Source organism: Schistocerca serialis, chromosome 11 (genome assembly GCF_023864345.2).
Source record: "Schistocerca serialis cubense isolate TAMUIC-IGC-003099 chromosome 11, iqSchSeri2.2, whole genome shotgun sequence".
In the NCBI taxonomy this organism is placed as follows: domain Eukaryota; kingdom Metazoa; phylum Arthropoda; class Insecta; order Orthoptera; family Acrididae; genus Schistocerca; species Schistocerca serialis.
In genome coordinates, this window is record NC_064648.1 from 188,654,984 (window position 1) to 188,671,289 (window position 16,306).

Here is a 16,306-nt window from a genome sequence, read left to right on the forward strand (position 1 = left end):
CATTATCCTCGTTTTGCTTTTGTTGATGTTCATCTTATACCCTCCTTTCAAGACACTGTCCATTCCGTTCAACTGCTCTTCGAAGTCGTTTGCTGTCTCTGACAGAATTACAATGTCATCGGCGAACCTAAAAGTTTTTATTTCTTCTCCATGGATTTTAATACCTACTCCGAACTTTTCTTTTGTTTCATTTATTGCTTGCTCAATATACAGATTGAATAACATCGGGGATAGGCTACAACCCTCTCTCATTTTATTTTCCTAGTATGAAAATAAAAATGAAATTTCTTCTCTTATGTTACTACAAACCGACACTGAGGTTTTCGTAAGCTATTGACCTCTGTGATTGCCAGTTACTTGTTTTTTGAGTGACTCTGTTTCAGGATTCTGCCGCAGTAGCTGCTGTGAGATGAGTTTGCGCAAATTACACTGTGTTTTGACAAAGTACAATTAAAATTGTCAACAGAAGTGTGTCCGTTACTCATAAATGGTGACGCTTCTTCGAATGAGAAAAGGTTAACAACTCACACAAAAATTAATTACCAATTATGTTGGAGTTTTGGTCGAATGCCCGTAACCCATTGGTGTCTAACACTGAGGGACTGGAATGGAAACTTACCAAAGGATTTTATTGCTTCTCTTGTCTGAGCAGTATTAAAGTAATGACGACCGTTCCTTCAGGCGGAATAATACGCACCTGCCGGATGCTGGTTACTCACCTACGGCTGGGCAAACTGTGTGATAGCGAATGAAATAGTTGTTACTGAGAAAAGGAAAGAATTGGTCTGTCGCACAACATACTGGTCAGTGTATTGTCAGCAGCGGAGGATAATACGCGCGACAGGAATGCAGACGCTGGCCATGTGTGCCTTGTGAGCTGCAGTTCGAAGAACATTGTCATGAAAGTAGATCTGCCTTTGTCAGCAGCACATTTCAACAAATTAAATATATCTAAGCACCACACTCTTTTAGGATATTCCTACTTTCGTAATAATACCGACCATTTTTTTTTCATTTGTATAATTAGTTTATTAATGCTGAATAATGTGCATGCAACAATTGAAATGCTGTTTCTCATCTTGGCGAGCCAATTGAAACACTGCTATTTCTGACTGCTTTTCGAGTGTTTCTAGCTTGCAGTGGAAATGTAATGTCCACAGGTACATACTATAATGTCTCTTATTACACCTATATCCAAGTAACGACAGTGAAAGCTACGTACTTCATATCTTCGACGTTTTATCAGAAGCAGAAAGAGGTCATACCTGTGGAAATAACGCCTCTTCGACTTCTTGCAGCAGATCGCAGAGACACGTCAGCATTACAGGCAGCGAGTAGATACCCTTATTTTAATTTCCTGCCTCGTTTCTAAATCACTTGATTTTATAATTATTCCTTAGTTCCTTATTCACTACCCTCAGGATGAATCGTCTATCCCTTCTTACGATCTGAAAACATGGCGGAGGCAGAAGATGATAATGCCAGTGGATAAGGGCTCACCAGTTACTGAACTGTCCATTGTTCTTGACAAAAGAAGAAACAAACCAAAAGAACTGTAGAGATATTTGCAACTGAAAACTATTATGGAGTAACGTAAATAGATGGAGCGCTTGAACGGCGAAAGACGAAACACTACTCAGTGTTAATAAAATTCGGTATACCATAAGGCTGTATTTTTCGGACGGGCAATACTTCCACTGCCCATACGCGCCATGCCGGGGTGAGCACACGGCAGGTCTGCCTTCCTCCTCCCCCCCCCCCCCCCCTCACCTCCTCCCGCTGTGCTCGCGTGACGCGCGTCGCCAGAAACTGTGCCGCAACCACAACGCCGCGCGACCTGGTGCAGGCGCGCGTCGCGTCCCAGTCGCGTCGCGTCGCAGTTTGCGCCGCGGCCCCATTTGAACCTGAAGTTAGGAAAACGCGCGCTGCGCTGCGTCGCGCCACACGCGCTATATGCGTCTCAATTTGCGCCTAGCCTGGAATCCTAAAAATGAAGTGAATTGACCGGGAGATGATCCCGTTTGGGGTTGCTCGGCCGGTAGGAGAAAGACCACCTGTTTCACTCGAATTTGTCGGTTTGCGCGGCGGTGAAACCGACCGGCAATGATTGTGGCTGAACAAACACCGAGACCCGTAGAGAGGGAAAACACCGACTCGGCCGGGAATCGAACTTGCGACACTAACCACGAGACCATGGACTGCGGAAACTGCTGCACAAATCGTGAATGCCAGTCTCTGTAGGACACGCTGTGTCACATGCTGTGTGTTAAAGCGGTAACGGACGGCAGAATTTCGAAATATTGACAACGTGTATCAGATATGAGATGAACTACAGTGTCGCATTTTGTGTGTGTGTGTGTGTGTGTGTGTGTGGGAGGGGAGTGAAGATGTAAAAAAAACAACAGTGCATCAAGTAACGCAGACAAGTAGGAACAGAACGCCCATTCTGCTGCCTTTACTTGTGTAATGTCGCACCCAACATGCGTATCTGGTTCGGGAGCTTTCCTGCATAACAAAAAATAATAAAATGAGAAATAAAATCTATGTAGCCAACGTCGAATTTTCTACCCAAATTGGAAGTTACTAAAAGTCCATGTCGATGAAACTTCTTTTCGTGTCGTCTGTGGCTGAAATAAATCCGATCCGATCCGTGAGCGGTACGTGATGCCTGACTCCTTTTGGCGAGCCAGCTGACCGGCGCTGCGCATGCGCACAGGCTCCGCTCCCAGCACAGCCGGCTGCCCTGCCGCTCCCTCTGGGCTGACGCGATGCACGCCGTCTGACACTACCGGAAAACCGTAACAGCAGTGCAGCGACATTTTAGAGATCGTTAATCCCTGAAAGTTCTCTTGAGAAATGCTTGGAAAACTTGTTCTCTGCTCCAGATGCCACACATACACTCCTGGAAATTGAAATAAGAACACCGTGAATTCATTGTCCCAGGAAGGGGAAACTTTATTGACACATTCCTGGGGTCAGATACATCACATGATCACACTGACAGAACCACAGACACATAGACACAGGCAACAGAGCATGCACAATGTCGGCACTAGTACAGTGTATATCCACCTTTCGCAGCAATGCAGGCTGCTATTCTTCCATGGAGACGATCGTAGAGATGCTGGATGTAGTCCTGTGGAACGGCTTGCCATGCCATTTCCACCTGGCGCCTCAGTTGGACCAGCGTTCGTGCTGGACGTGCAGACCGCGTGAGACGACGCTTCATCCAGTCCCAAACATGCTCAATGGGGGACAGACCCGGAGATCTTGCTGGCCAGGGTAGTTGACTTACACCTTCTAGAGCACGTTGGGTGGCACGGGATACATGCGGACGTGCATTGTCCTGTTGGAACAGCAAGTTCCCTTGCCGGTCTAGGAATGGTAGAACGATGGGTTCGATGACGGTTTGGATGTACCGTGCACTATTCAGTGTCCCCTCGACGATCACCAGTGGTGTACGGCCAGTGTAGGAGATCGCTCCCCACACCATGATGGCGGGTGTTGGCCCTGTGTGCCTCGGTCGTATGCAGTCCTGATTGTGGTGCTCACCTGCACGGCGCCAAACACGCATACGACCATCATTGGCACAAAGGCAGAAGCGACTCTCATCGCTGAAGACGACACGTCCCCATTCGTCCCTCCATTCACGCCTGTCGCGACACCACTGGAGGCGGGCTGCACGATGTTGGGGCGTGAGCGGAAGACGGCCTAACGGTGTGCGGGACCGTAGCCCATCTTCATGGAGACGGTTGCGAATGGTCCTCGCCGATACCCCAGGAGCAACAGTGTCCCTAATTTGCTGGGAAGTGGCGGTGCGGTCCCCTACGGCACTGCGTAGGATCCTACGGTCTTGGCGTGCATCCGTGCGTCGCTGCGGTCCGGTCCCAGGTCGACGGGCACGTGCACTTTCCGCCGACCACTGGCGACAACATCGATGTACTGTGGAGACCTCACGCCCCACGTGTTGAGCAATTCGGCGGTACGTCCACCCGGCCTCCCGCATGCCCACTATACGCCCTCGCTCAAAGTCCGTCAACTGCACATACGGTTCACGTCCACGCTGTCGCGGCATGCTACCAGTGTTAAAGACTGCGATGGAGCTCCGTATGCCACGGCAAACTGGCTGACACTGACGGCGGCGGTGCACAAATGCTGCGCAGCTAGCGCCATTCGACGGCCAACACCGCGGTTCCTGGTGTGTCCGCTGTGCCGTGCGTGTGATCATTGCTTGTACAGCCCTCTCGCAGTGTCCGGAGCAAGTATGGTGGGTCTGACACACCCATGTCAATGTGTTCTTTTTTCCATTTCCAGGAGTGTAGTTCGGTTACGGTTCTTCACAGCGGTTGTATAACTGTGTTAGGTCACCCGAAATATACGCAGAATGACTGAACATGTGTCGAGGTGCGGCTTGCGCTAAACTGTAACTACGCAAGTTATAACGGAGCTGGACTTCCGTTTAATTAGGATGTTTACATGAGGCGTGCGCCTAATTTTCCCAGTTACATTGGGAACGCGTATGTTCCGAGGAATAATGAAAATACGAAAAAATCCAGATACACTTGTAAACGAATTGTTACTGTGCGACTGGTTTTACACAGTAACGAAAGATAAAAGTATGGAATAAATAAACGGCATCAGCCATAAGCTTAGACGGAAAATAACTCGAGATCGGTCACCAGGTCAATTCGTGAGCAAAAATTACTGTATGATTATTAATTAATAATCTCTCTGCATAAAAGGGAATGTCCTGCCCGTCTGACCCATCATCGCCCAGCCCAAACCGAAACTGGAAATCTCCAGGAGGTGCGTGTAAGAAGATTGCGCGAAATTTCAACCATAAGGGGGTGAAATTGGGATGAAGGATTTTTGAGAAATGTCTCTATTAAGGTAATTTTGGAGCTGGAACTACAAAAACTAGTGTTTGATTTCTCAGTCAGAAAATAAAAAAAATACGTGTTTGAGTGTTTCTGGAAATTCAACCCCTAAAGGAGTGGAATAGGGGATGAAAATTTTTAAGAAAATATTTCATTGCATTAAAAAGTTTCAAAGCTGCATTTATGAAAGTTGCTGTTTCACCTCTGGGTTAGGTATAAAGAAATATTTGTCACGGTATGGAACTTGTAACCTCCCCCGTGACATTTGAAAGACAATGTTTAAATATAAATGGAGCAAAGTGTAACCTCCCCACAAAAATGTTAAGTCAATTCAACAAAAAATGAATGAAATCTCAGCTGATATGAATTCAATAAAAAATGAAATCTCAGTGACAATGAAAACACAAATAGACCGAAATGTCGATCTTTAGGCCCTGATTAAACTCAAATTCTTACCTCAGTAATACTGCATCTGCTCTTATTTTTCGCATAGCTTGGAGGAAATGCATCGCAAATATATATATTTTTTTTAATTTAAGGGAGACTTTTCTTTAAGGAAATGCAAGGAAAATATTATTTCAAAAAGGGATTCTTTGTTTTGTTAAAATGCTTGGTTTGAAAACAAAATTATTATTGGGGCGATTCTTGAACAAATTAATTACACTTAAGATCCATTACATTATCAGATGTGCGCAAAGCTGCTTCATTACCTTATTTAAAAAATATACCTCGTCCTGAATGTCGACCATAGAGCCATGTCGACGCCCGCCGACTCCTCACACACAACTGCTAACTCGCAACAGCAACTACATGCTCTCGCGACTCGCTACGTACCACTACTGCCTCGCAGCAGAACTGAACTCTCGCGCGCTATTACTCTCTCGCAACTGCACTGACTACATGCTCTCTGGTCAGAGATTCTGTGGCTCGCCATCGCTGCCTATGAAACGTACGCGTTTCAAACTTGCTATGGAAATATCTGCAGAGCAACGCAAAAGGCACGATAAAGAAAATCTCTGGACTCCAGCTACCGGCTACCGGAATCGCATTTTGGTCAAAACTACATTCGGAAGAGACCATGCTTACACGGCCTTAATTAGCGTGAAAACCTGTAACGGTGTTGCAGTTTGTGCAAAACGTAAAAATCTGATTAAGTTAGAACAAAAAGGTTTCTGCCGGTCGTACAGACCACCCGATCGAAGCGCCAGTCCTTTCTGGACTGCAGTCACGAACCAATCAGGCGAGAACCGAACCAGGAGCTCAGACGTCGAAACACGATTAATACCACGAGAGAGAAAGTCGGTCGTCAGAAAACCAGGAGAACAGTTTGTGCCGAACATGCGTGTAAAAGTCGACGGTTTGCGAAACTGTTAGCGCATTGAACAACTTTGCGTTACCCACTGTGATGATAGGTGCTACCGATGTCATAAATGTAAATGTTCTCCTGATCTTACACCTCTGGACTACTTTCTGTGGGGTACGTTAAGAAGAATGTGTACCGTGATGTGCCTACAACCCCAGAGGATATGAAACAACCTATTGTGGCAGCCTGCGGCGACATTACACCAGATGTACTGCGGCGTGTACGACATTCATTACGCCAGAGATTGCAATTGTGTGCAGCAAATGATGGCCACCACATTGAACATCTATTGGCCTGACATGTCGGGACACGCTCTATTCCACTGCGTAATTGAAAACGGAAAGCACGTGTGTACGTGTACCTCACCCCTCATGGTAATGTACATGTGCGTCAGTGAAAAAGACCAATAAAAAGGTGTTAGCATGTGGACATAATGTGCTGTTCCAGTCTCTTCTGTACCTAAGGTCCATCACTGTTCCCTTTGGATCCCTACGTAATTCGGTGCTCTCCGATACAGACGATCGAACAGCGGAGGAGTGGTATTCAAGCGTCAAGTTTAGGTTACAATATCTCCGGATGTAATTAACATTTTAGAATGCAACAAACGGCACTGATTACGTATTTGTTTGTATGTTCAAATGTGCTAACAAAACCAACGGGGTTCCAACTAAAAAATGTAGTTTTATGTTAAAAAACATAGTTCCGTGCATTTTTTTATGGTTTGTGGTAACCAATTACACTAGCCCCTCTCCTCCCGTTCGGTCTGTGGAATCGGTTCGTCAGTATTTGATGTGGTTTACGAAATATATCCAGCGGTAACGTTAGGTGACTCACCCTGTATTTATCAACTGTCGCTGGAGACAGGTGTGGCTGTCACTCGTAGAGGTATCGTCAGTCACCTGTATGCTGAAACGGCTGCTCCGTGTTGCCGTGTTTCAGAATCGTCCGCAATGGAAGCAGTTAAGGACATCACAGAGACGGTGGCTGTCGACCTGGGGGACCTGCTGGACGCCGGGGACGACGCCATGGTGATGCTCGAGGCAGGTGAGACTCGGCTGGTGGTGCACAGGGCCGTCCTGGCGGACAGGAGCCCTGTGTTCGCGGCGATGTTCGCCCACGACACCCTCGAGGCCTGCACTGGCGTGGTGAGGATTGCCGACATCGGGGGCCCGGTGCTGAGGCAGCTGGTCTCCTACCTGTACACCCTGCGGGCCCCCCAGCTGCCCAGCACGGCCCCCCAGCTGCTGGCCGCAGCAGATAAGTACGGGGCGTCGGGGCTGAAGGCGGAGTGCGAGCGGCAGGTGGCCGCTCAGCTGACCGTGGAGACCGCGGCGGCCGCGGCCGTCCTCGCAGTCCGCCACTCCTGCAGTGACCTCAGGCGAGCCGCCATCGAATTTATTAAGGCACGTACCCACGAGGTGATGGCCACTCAGGGGTGGGCAGATGCGATGCTTCATCAACCAAAAGACTTGATCGAAGTGAGCCGGTTGCTGTACGATCCACCACCACAAACCAGGTAAGGGCGAGACAACCCACTGATTAGTGTCTCTCGGTTCTAGGTGTGTGTATTTCCAACTGTGTAATTTTTCCCACTGAATTTTCGTAGATGTGTGTCTGCTGTAAAATACACCATCATAGACAGTCATTTCACAATAGCTCACAATGCTATCATTAACCTCGTGTAGCAGTTTCAGCGAACCCCTAAACTGAACAGTGTTCATTACCAGGTATGTTAGCTAACAAAAACCATCAAAGAGCCAGTTTGTGGGCATTATATTAAACTACATGTATACAGAAAGTGGTTGTTTAGGTTTTAGCATCAACTGTCATGACAGAGGGTACACTCACTGTGTGAATAGAGCATGACCCAGACTGCTGTGAACACAAAGCAGTATTGCCCAGCACAGGCTCAGACACAGTGACGGGTGTAGTTTGCAACCGGCAGCCTGTACTGGTTGCTGTAGCCCTGTTCCCATGAAGTGGTCTCTAAAGTTGTCCATTGCCTCTGTGGCTGATGACAATGAGACACCTTTGAATAGTGCCACACTGCATGAAGATGATGACAAAGTCACTTACAATCGACACCTCGAGCAAGGTAGTGTACTGCAGAATGATTATAGAGGATGGTGGTAACATTTTTACAAATTTAGATGGCTGATGTTGACCTGTGGAAGTTTCGTCTTGTATAAAAGCAGATTATCAGAGTAATCACTATTCACACCTTAGTATTACAGCTTTGGCTCTTACGTAGTTGTCGGTCACTTTCTTTCCACGTGCAAGCCATATGCCAGTAAGTATCCCAAGATAATTCTTAGTTCTCTCCAAATCCAGATAGTACACGGAAGATGTTAATTGCTCTAAAGGCGCATAATATAAAAGAATGCTCTGCTGTGAGGGCTTGTATGGAAGATGTTCAGAAAACCAGGTGAAGTAAGCATCGGTGCCCCAGTGTCTGGCTGCTCACACCTCTTGCAGCCTGAGACCACCTCGCAGCATCACAGGCCAGACTTACCAGCAGTTCCAGCTGGTCCATTAAAATTGAGTCTTCCCACCTCATTTTGTTCGCCTCTGTACTCAGCATTACATAAAGCTCACGCAGTGCTTGGATACGTTCCATTCTGTGACACACAGAATACCGTGCCTTACTGTGTATTCGACGAACAGGTGTCCACCCCTGTGTGTGTGTGTTTCAGTGGATCTATGGCTTTACTAAAGCCACCCAGTGAACACTACAGGCTTCCGTTCTCCTGTGGCACACCTTATGACATTATCTATCCCATCCATTGTTGTTGCTGTTCCACCTCTGATAGTCTGTGACGCTTAAAGTGGCTATGCGACCAGAGTTACCATTTTTCTGCACCATCTTACAGTTACATATGTTCATAAAAGTCTAATAGCCACTAACACTGATAAATGATCATTTATTTTTCATTTAGATTTTAATACTTATGTAGTATTTTATGTGCTATTTGACATATTGGAAATCTTGTGTTCGAGATGACACTGTGCATTCCCTGAACCAATTGTTATGAACATAGAGCCAGTGTTGTAAATCATTCAGTGTCTTTCTCTTTTATTCTATAAAGATTAACATCAAAATTCATTGTTCAAGCAATAAACATATTACAATTGTTATTTACATTCTTGAAAAAAATGTAAAACATTACATTATTCCAAACTCGTTATGCACGCTGTGGGAAATGACTCGAGCTCTTATGTTTGAAAAAATTTTTGTTAACGGGAATCTTTTTACTAACAGTTATCTTTGTGTACATTTTAAAAATTCTCTTGATGATGTATAATAGATTCTTGTCGTGATCTTCACCTAGTTCACTGCCTCATACTTCCCACACTATTGGGTGTCACTTACAGACAGATATACAATGTTTGGTTCTGGAACTGCCTCTGTCTTTCACTGATTCCACTTGACACCCCCCCCCCCCCCCCCAGCCTCTCAAAATTATACATAGTATTACACACAAATTTTATACACCACAGGTACATATGATTTTAATAATTAAAATAAGACGTATAAAACCACATGTAAGCAGAATTATTTTTTACTTCATACAGTGTCCACTTCACACAGTGAAGTGATAGTGTTTTCCCATTTTTTGGGGAGGATGTCTCACTATCCCATGTTCATCCTACTCCCCCTTGTACCCATGCCAGCCCTTCTAGATAGACTTCAGATTCTCACGGAATTTACCATTCATACCTACTGTTTGTGGAGGACAAACTTAATTTTATTTCAGTAGCAAGTTTACAGCACAACTTACATCATCAATCACAAACATTGCTCATCACCCCCCCCCCCCCCCCCCACACACACACACACACACACATTAGTGTGTGTTTTTCCATCACTGGGGAATGACACAGCTTACTTTAACTACCCCATGGTTTCATGTGTGCTTACACTGTGAGGATGCTCACTTGAAAAATACTTAAATTCCTGTCAACCGTATTTAATTAATGAAATTGAGATGAATGTGGTAATACTGTTATGACATGTAACTGTTGCACACCCACAGCCTCTTTCTGTTGTCAAATCAAGAGTTTCACCGTGCCTTACTGCCCGCTGTACTGATTTCCTTCTCCAGCTCAATTTGAAACACGCTGTCAACCATTTCATTAGCTGTACCTTTCAAAGACCAGTTTTAAGACAGGCTTTGAACGATGTCTGATGATCAAAGTATCACATTAATTACAATACGAAATGTTTGACAATCAGACGAGTGTCGTGCCTGTCAAATTTATATGCGTGTGTTACCATGCTCAGAAGCAGCCAAATTTTCTGAACTGCGTTCCACCTGGTTTGTATGCAGGCACATAACTTTCTTGCACTTCGTCTATTATCGTCCATATGAAAACCAATACCACAGTAATGTAAATATCAGAAAACCCTTTATCAGAGATGATGGTCCTCAGTGCTTGTAAACTGAAGTGAATTACAATAAATGAGATTTCAAAAAGCAAGATTCAGCTTCAAACTACACGCTTTTGTATTGGACTGGGATCCAGGACTCCAATCCGGTCACTACAGATCTTAACTATCATTTTAACTGCATGTAACGTCATATGCACTTTTTCAAACTTAATATGATGGCGCATAAAGTTTTGTTTTGGGCAGGGATTGTGAATGAAGCACAATAAACTGTTATAATTTTATGTATCAAAATTTTTCACCACTAGAGGGATGATGAAACTGAAATGATTATACAACAAAGTATTCCCCTGCTGCATTTCGAACCCAGCATGTATCATGTTGTTTTCTAGCCACATATAGATACACAATGTCAGTTCATTTCACCACCAGTGAGATATGCTCATGTCTGAACTAGAAATTATGCGAGGAAAAGTTCTGTGCTGACTGGGACTCTTAACCCTGTATGTGCTATCACCACTGGCTACGCACCTGTCAAATACTTTTCCACCAGCCACTAGGAGTGGAATTTATAAATCTGAAATGATAGGATAAAACGTTCTCTGCCTGTTTCATAGTCAAAATTGGCACCAATTGTTATTGTTGATGTTAGCATGCACAAATGCTAAAAATCGTAATTGCTTTCCACATGTTATTTGCAGTGCAAATGCTACAACGTGAAATCACACAGCGAAAATTTTTGTACCCAACCAGTATTTAAAACCAGACCTTCCCCTTTCATTGAAACCTCGATAACTATGGAATGTTGGGGACCCAACAAAACGATGGAACTGTATTGTCCGAAAAGTGTTAAAGATGGCAGAAAGAGATATACAAATTAGATTCCCAGTTCAGCACCAACATTTTCAACATTGCAAGTTCAAATAAGTGTGCTGTGACTTTACATGACAATTGTTTCAGGGATGAAATAAAATTTCTGGTGCAAGAAAGGTTAATGGTGAGCTTCCACTAGCTGGACGTCTGCCTCTGTCATGGCCCAACATACACCGACTCTCCTCCAGCAGGTAGTGAAGGAGCGTCGGCTTTATTGTAGATTAGGAAGGAAAGTGGAGTCTTATGTTGTTAAACAGAAGTCACCGGAGGCAAAGAGGGTCTGTTAATACTAGTCAAGTGTTTGGCTGATCAGTGACTCGAATATAGAGCTTAAGCAAATGAAGCCAGAGCAATTTTAACAGACCACCAAACTACTTTCAATGCAGTGCCACTGTTTTGCTGTTAACGAAGGATGCTCGTCACTGGATGAGCGTTCCGTTTCCCTGGAGGTTCATTACAGCCTTTACAAAACATTCTTTTCCTTGTTAATCCATATCAATGGTCACTAGTTGCCTCAGCTACCTAATGTGTACTTGAGTTGTTTTTGTAATCACTGAAATAAAATCGCATAATTGTCAGCTGCACTACTGGCATTATTGTAGGCTACAGAAATTTCTGCAGGAAGTGTTTTCTCCCACCTGAGCTGCTGTGATCTTGTAAGAGTTTAGGTTACACCAACATTAGATCGTACAAAATAAACTCAGCGACAAGTATCAAACAAACTTCCAGAATGTTCTCCATTGTCACATTTATAACTGCAGTAGTGTGCCATTGTGTCAAGGAACGTTAATTATTTTCTAGCTCTTTATTATTGTGATAGAGGCTTATAATTTTACTAAAAGAAGAGAGGTCATTTGATATATAAGGAAGTCAATCATAGGCAGTGACTGTTGTTTGAGAATGCGTCCATTGTTATTCTTGAAGTGGCTTCCCTTTATTATAATTTCAGAAGGAATTTATTTTTTACTTTAAAGTGGTATTAAGCTACTAAGCAGCCATGTTTATCCACTATAATAGTTTTTTGAAGAGATCATTCATTATTATAATTTCTTCTGTTATTATTAACACCGTCAATCTTGGCAAAGATGAGGCTTGTCTTCAGTAAATGTAGCTTATGTAGCACAGATAATCCCTCCATATAAATTCCATGTGGAAAAAGGGGGCCTAAAAATGTACTGTGCAAGTGCGTAAGAAAGTCCATCATTTTTCCTCATGTAGCATACTACATTGATGCATGTAGCCTAAAAGGACCATCCATAATTTAATTGAAACAAGTAGATTCATGCATAATATCATAGACTTTTGTCTGACGTGTTGTCATGCAGGTTGGAATAAGTATATTTATCAATCATAATTTTTTATTTGTAGCTATAAAATATTCTTGGAGTGACTTATTGAATATTGTACACTTGAAGGTCATAAGGATTGTTGTTTAAACCTTCGAAAATGCTGCATGAAGTATTTTGTGCATCTCAGTATATTCGTAATTTTTACTTATGGACCATCTGACAGCAACTGAATAAAACACAATTTTAGTGCCATACGCGTTTCGAGTTTATTTTCTGCAAGGTGTTATCAGTGGCCTGGAATATGTACATATGCTAGCTATTTAATTTACATTTTTGTCACTGTGCCTATAGGTTATAAACAGTTCTGGTGGTTGGTATTTCCTATTAAGTAGCAATGTTTTGAACTGTACTTACAGGTTGTGTGGACAATTTCTTACATATTACACTCCCATTGCATTTTTGGTGTTCTTCTTATGAATGCCAATTTGCAGTTTTTCCCACATTCCACAGCACTATGAACTGAAAGATTGTTGCAATGGAATGTTTTGGTTTCTGTTGCCGACTGTCAAATGTTTTTGCCAAATATCGAATGTTATTGCGAAACTTTCAAGTGTAATTATTGAAGTATCTGTGATCTGTTTGTGTACGCATTTGTGCGTGCATGCGTTTGTGTGTGTGTGTGTGTGTGTGTGTGTGTGTTATGGTGTGGTATTTTTTTTTTTATTTTGGCTCTGCTTACATGTGTTAGTTTGTGTGTAGGTCATGGTGTACCAGCTGGTTCTTTTCTGTGTGGTGTTGTCAGTGTGTGTGTGTGTGTGTGTGTGTGTGTGTGTGTGTGTGTGTGTGTGTGTGTGTGTGTGTGTGTGTAAGTTTTCAGCTTGTGAGTCCTTTTGTATTCTGGAAATGTGTTTTGTTGTATTATTTTGTGTGTGTGTATGTGGTAAGTGTGTCAAAGAAATTACGTCAGGAAATAATTTTTTCATTTGCAGTTGGTTTGTTTTGATGTGGTGGTTTACCAGTATGGCTCAATCGATCACTGCCAAATGTCATGAAATGTGACCAATTAGCCATCATGCGGCACTTTAATTCAATAGGAAATGTTCAGGAAGAAAGAAAGAAGAAATTGTCAAACACCCCATCGACTGCAAGACCATTAGAGACAAAATAGAATCTACAGCTCTGAAATGTTAGAAAGGAAATACACTCCTGGAAATTGAAATAAGAACACCGTGAATTCATTGTCCCAGGAAGGGGAAACTTTATTGACACATTCCTGGGGTCAGATACATCACATGATCACACTGACAGAACCACAGGCACATAGACACAGGCAACAGAGCATGCACAATGTCGGCACTAGTACAGTGTATATCCACCTTTCGCAGCAATGCAGGCTGCTATTCTCCCATGGAGACGATCGTAGAAATGCTGGATGTAGTCCTGTGGAACGGCTTGCCATGCCATTTCCACCTGGCGCCTCAGTTGGACCAGCGTTCGTGCTGGACGTGCAGACCGCGTGAGACGACGCTTCATCCAGTCCCAAACATGCTCAATGGGGGACAGATCCGGAGATCTTGCTGGCCAGGGTAGTTGACTTACACCTTCTAGAGCACGTTGGGTGGCATGGGATACATGCGGACGTGCATTGTCCTGTTGGAACAGCAAGTTCCCTTGCCGGTCTAGGAATGGTAGAACGATGGGTTCGATGACGGTTTGGATGTACCGTGCACTATTTAGTGTCCCCTCGACGATCACCAGTGGTGTACGGCCAGTGTAGGAGATCGCTCCCCACACCATGATGCCGGGTGTTGGCCCTGTGTGCCTCGGTCGTATGCAGTCCTGATTGTGGTGCTCACCTGCACGGCGCCAAACACGCATACGACCATCATTGGCACCAAGGCAGAAGCGACTCTCATCGCTGAAGACGACACGTCTCCATTTGTCCCTCCATTCACGCCTGTCGCGACACCACTGGAGGCGGGCTGCACGATGTTGGGGCGTGAGCGGAAGACGGCCTAACGGTGTGCGGGACCGTAGCCCAGCTTCATGGAGACGGTTGCGAATGGTCCTCGCCGATACCCCAGGAGCAACAGTGTCCCTAATTTGCTGGGAAGTGGCGGTGCGGTCCCCTACGGCACTGCGTAGGATCCTACGGTCTTGGCGTGCATCCGTGCGTCGCTGCGGTCCGGTCCCAGGTCGACGGGCACGTGCACCTTCCGCCGACCACTGGCGACAACATCGATGTACTGTGGAAACCTCACGCCCCACATGTTGAGCAATTCGGCGGTACGTCCACCCGGCCCCCCGCATGCCCACTATACGCCCTCGCTCAAAGTCCGTCAACTGCACATACGGTTTACGTCCACGCTGTCGCGGCATGCTACCAGTGTTAAAGACTGCGATGGAGCTCCGTATGCCACGGCAAACCGGCTGACACTGACGGCGGCGGTGCACAAACGCTGCGCAGCTAGCGCCATTCGACGGCCAACACCGCGGTTCCTGGTGTGTCCGCTGTGCCGTGCGTGTGATCATTGCTTGTACATCCCTCTCGCAGTGTCCGGAGCAAGTATGGTGGGTCTGACACACCGGTGTCAATGTGTTCTTTTTTCCATTTCCAGGAGTGTAGATAGTGCCATTTCAAAGGAATGGTCACAGTATTTGCATTGCTTAGTTTAAGAAAATAAAGGAAAACTTAAAACAGGATGGTTGGATGGACATTTGAACTATTTGGCTCCACCTTCATAAAACAAAAATGTTTGGTCCTGACAAAAAACTTAAAATCAAAGGCTAATGTGAGTCCACAGAATGTAACAGTACACATCTGGTGTAATGAAGCTCTTTTGTGTTAAGAAATTCTTCCCACGGATATGTCCATAGTTATTAGCATCCATTGTATTCATGGTTGTCTGCAAAGATTTTCATTGTGTCATGCACATAAAACCAGAGGAGAAAAGCAATTTTGATTTTTATCGCCTCTGCATGTCTTGTCAACTATGACAGCTGGTGTCGATTTCAAGTCTGTCACACAAAACTTTAAATGATTGCTTGAAAAGTTAAAACATGTACCTCGTAGCAAGTGGCGAAAAAGAATTCGATAATCAACATTATCTTGTGTGCAGTCAACAACGATGGTGCATGCAGCATGCAGGGATAGATTCCCACCCCACACAGAATGTTCCGTTAGGTTATTTCCAGTTCATATATGGGCACATCCTGCTACAGCTAAACTAAGCAGATGTTTAACATGTATTTGTGGTTAGAAAACAACGGGAGGTGGTGGATTCAGATCCCAGTAAAGGAACAAAATACTTTTTCTCGACAGTTCAGATTCTCATATTGCTATATTTGGATATGTAATGTATTACTGCACTTAGTTAACAATCCTATTAGTTGCTAGGTTTGATTCATCGAACACAATGCGAAGCCATTTCAACATTCCAACATGCACACATACACACATGCTTACCTGTGGCTGAAATGATATTTAAGATCTTTCGTACTTAGTTAACAGAGACAA

General features: G+C 44.5%; 1 protein-coding gene across 2 annotated transcripts in view; it reads left to right on the top strand.

The window, feature by feature from the left end:
- The window catches only part of LOC126426720 (ankyrin repeat domain-containing protein 65-like), a 128,014-nt gene that overhangs the window by 65,571 nt on the left and 46,137 nt on the right, over positions 1–16,306 (top strand). For both annotated transcript variants that reach the window (XM_050088641.1, XM_050088642.1), the window contains exon 2: positions 7,180–7,756. In XM_050088641.1, coding sequence (XP_049944598.1) covers positions 7,191–7,756 — 566 coding nt within the window. In that variant the 5' untranslated portion in view covers positions 7,180–7,190. The remainder of the gene's footprint in view (positions 1–7,179; positions 7,757–16,306) is intronic.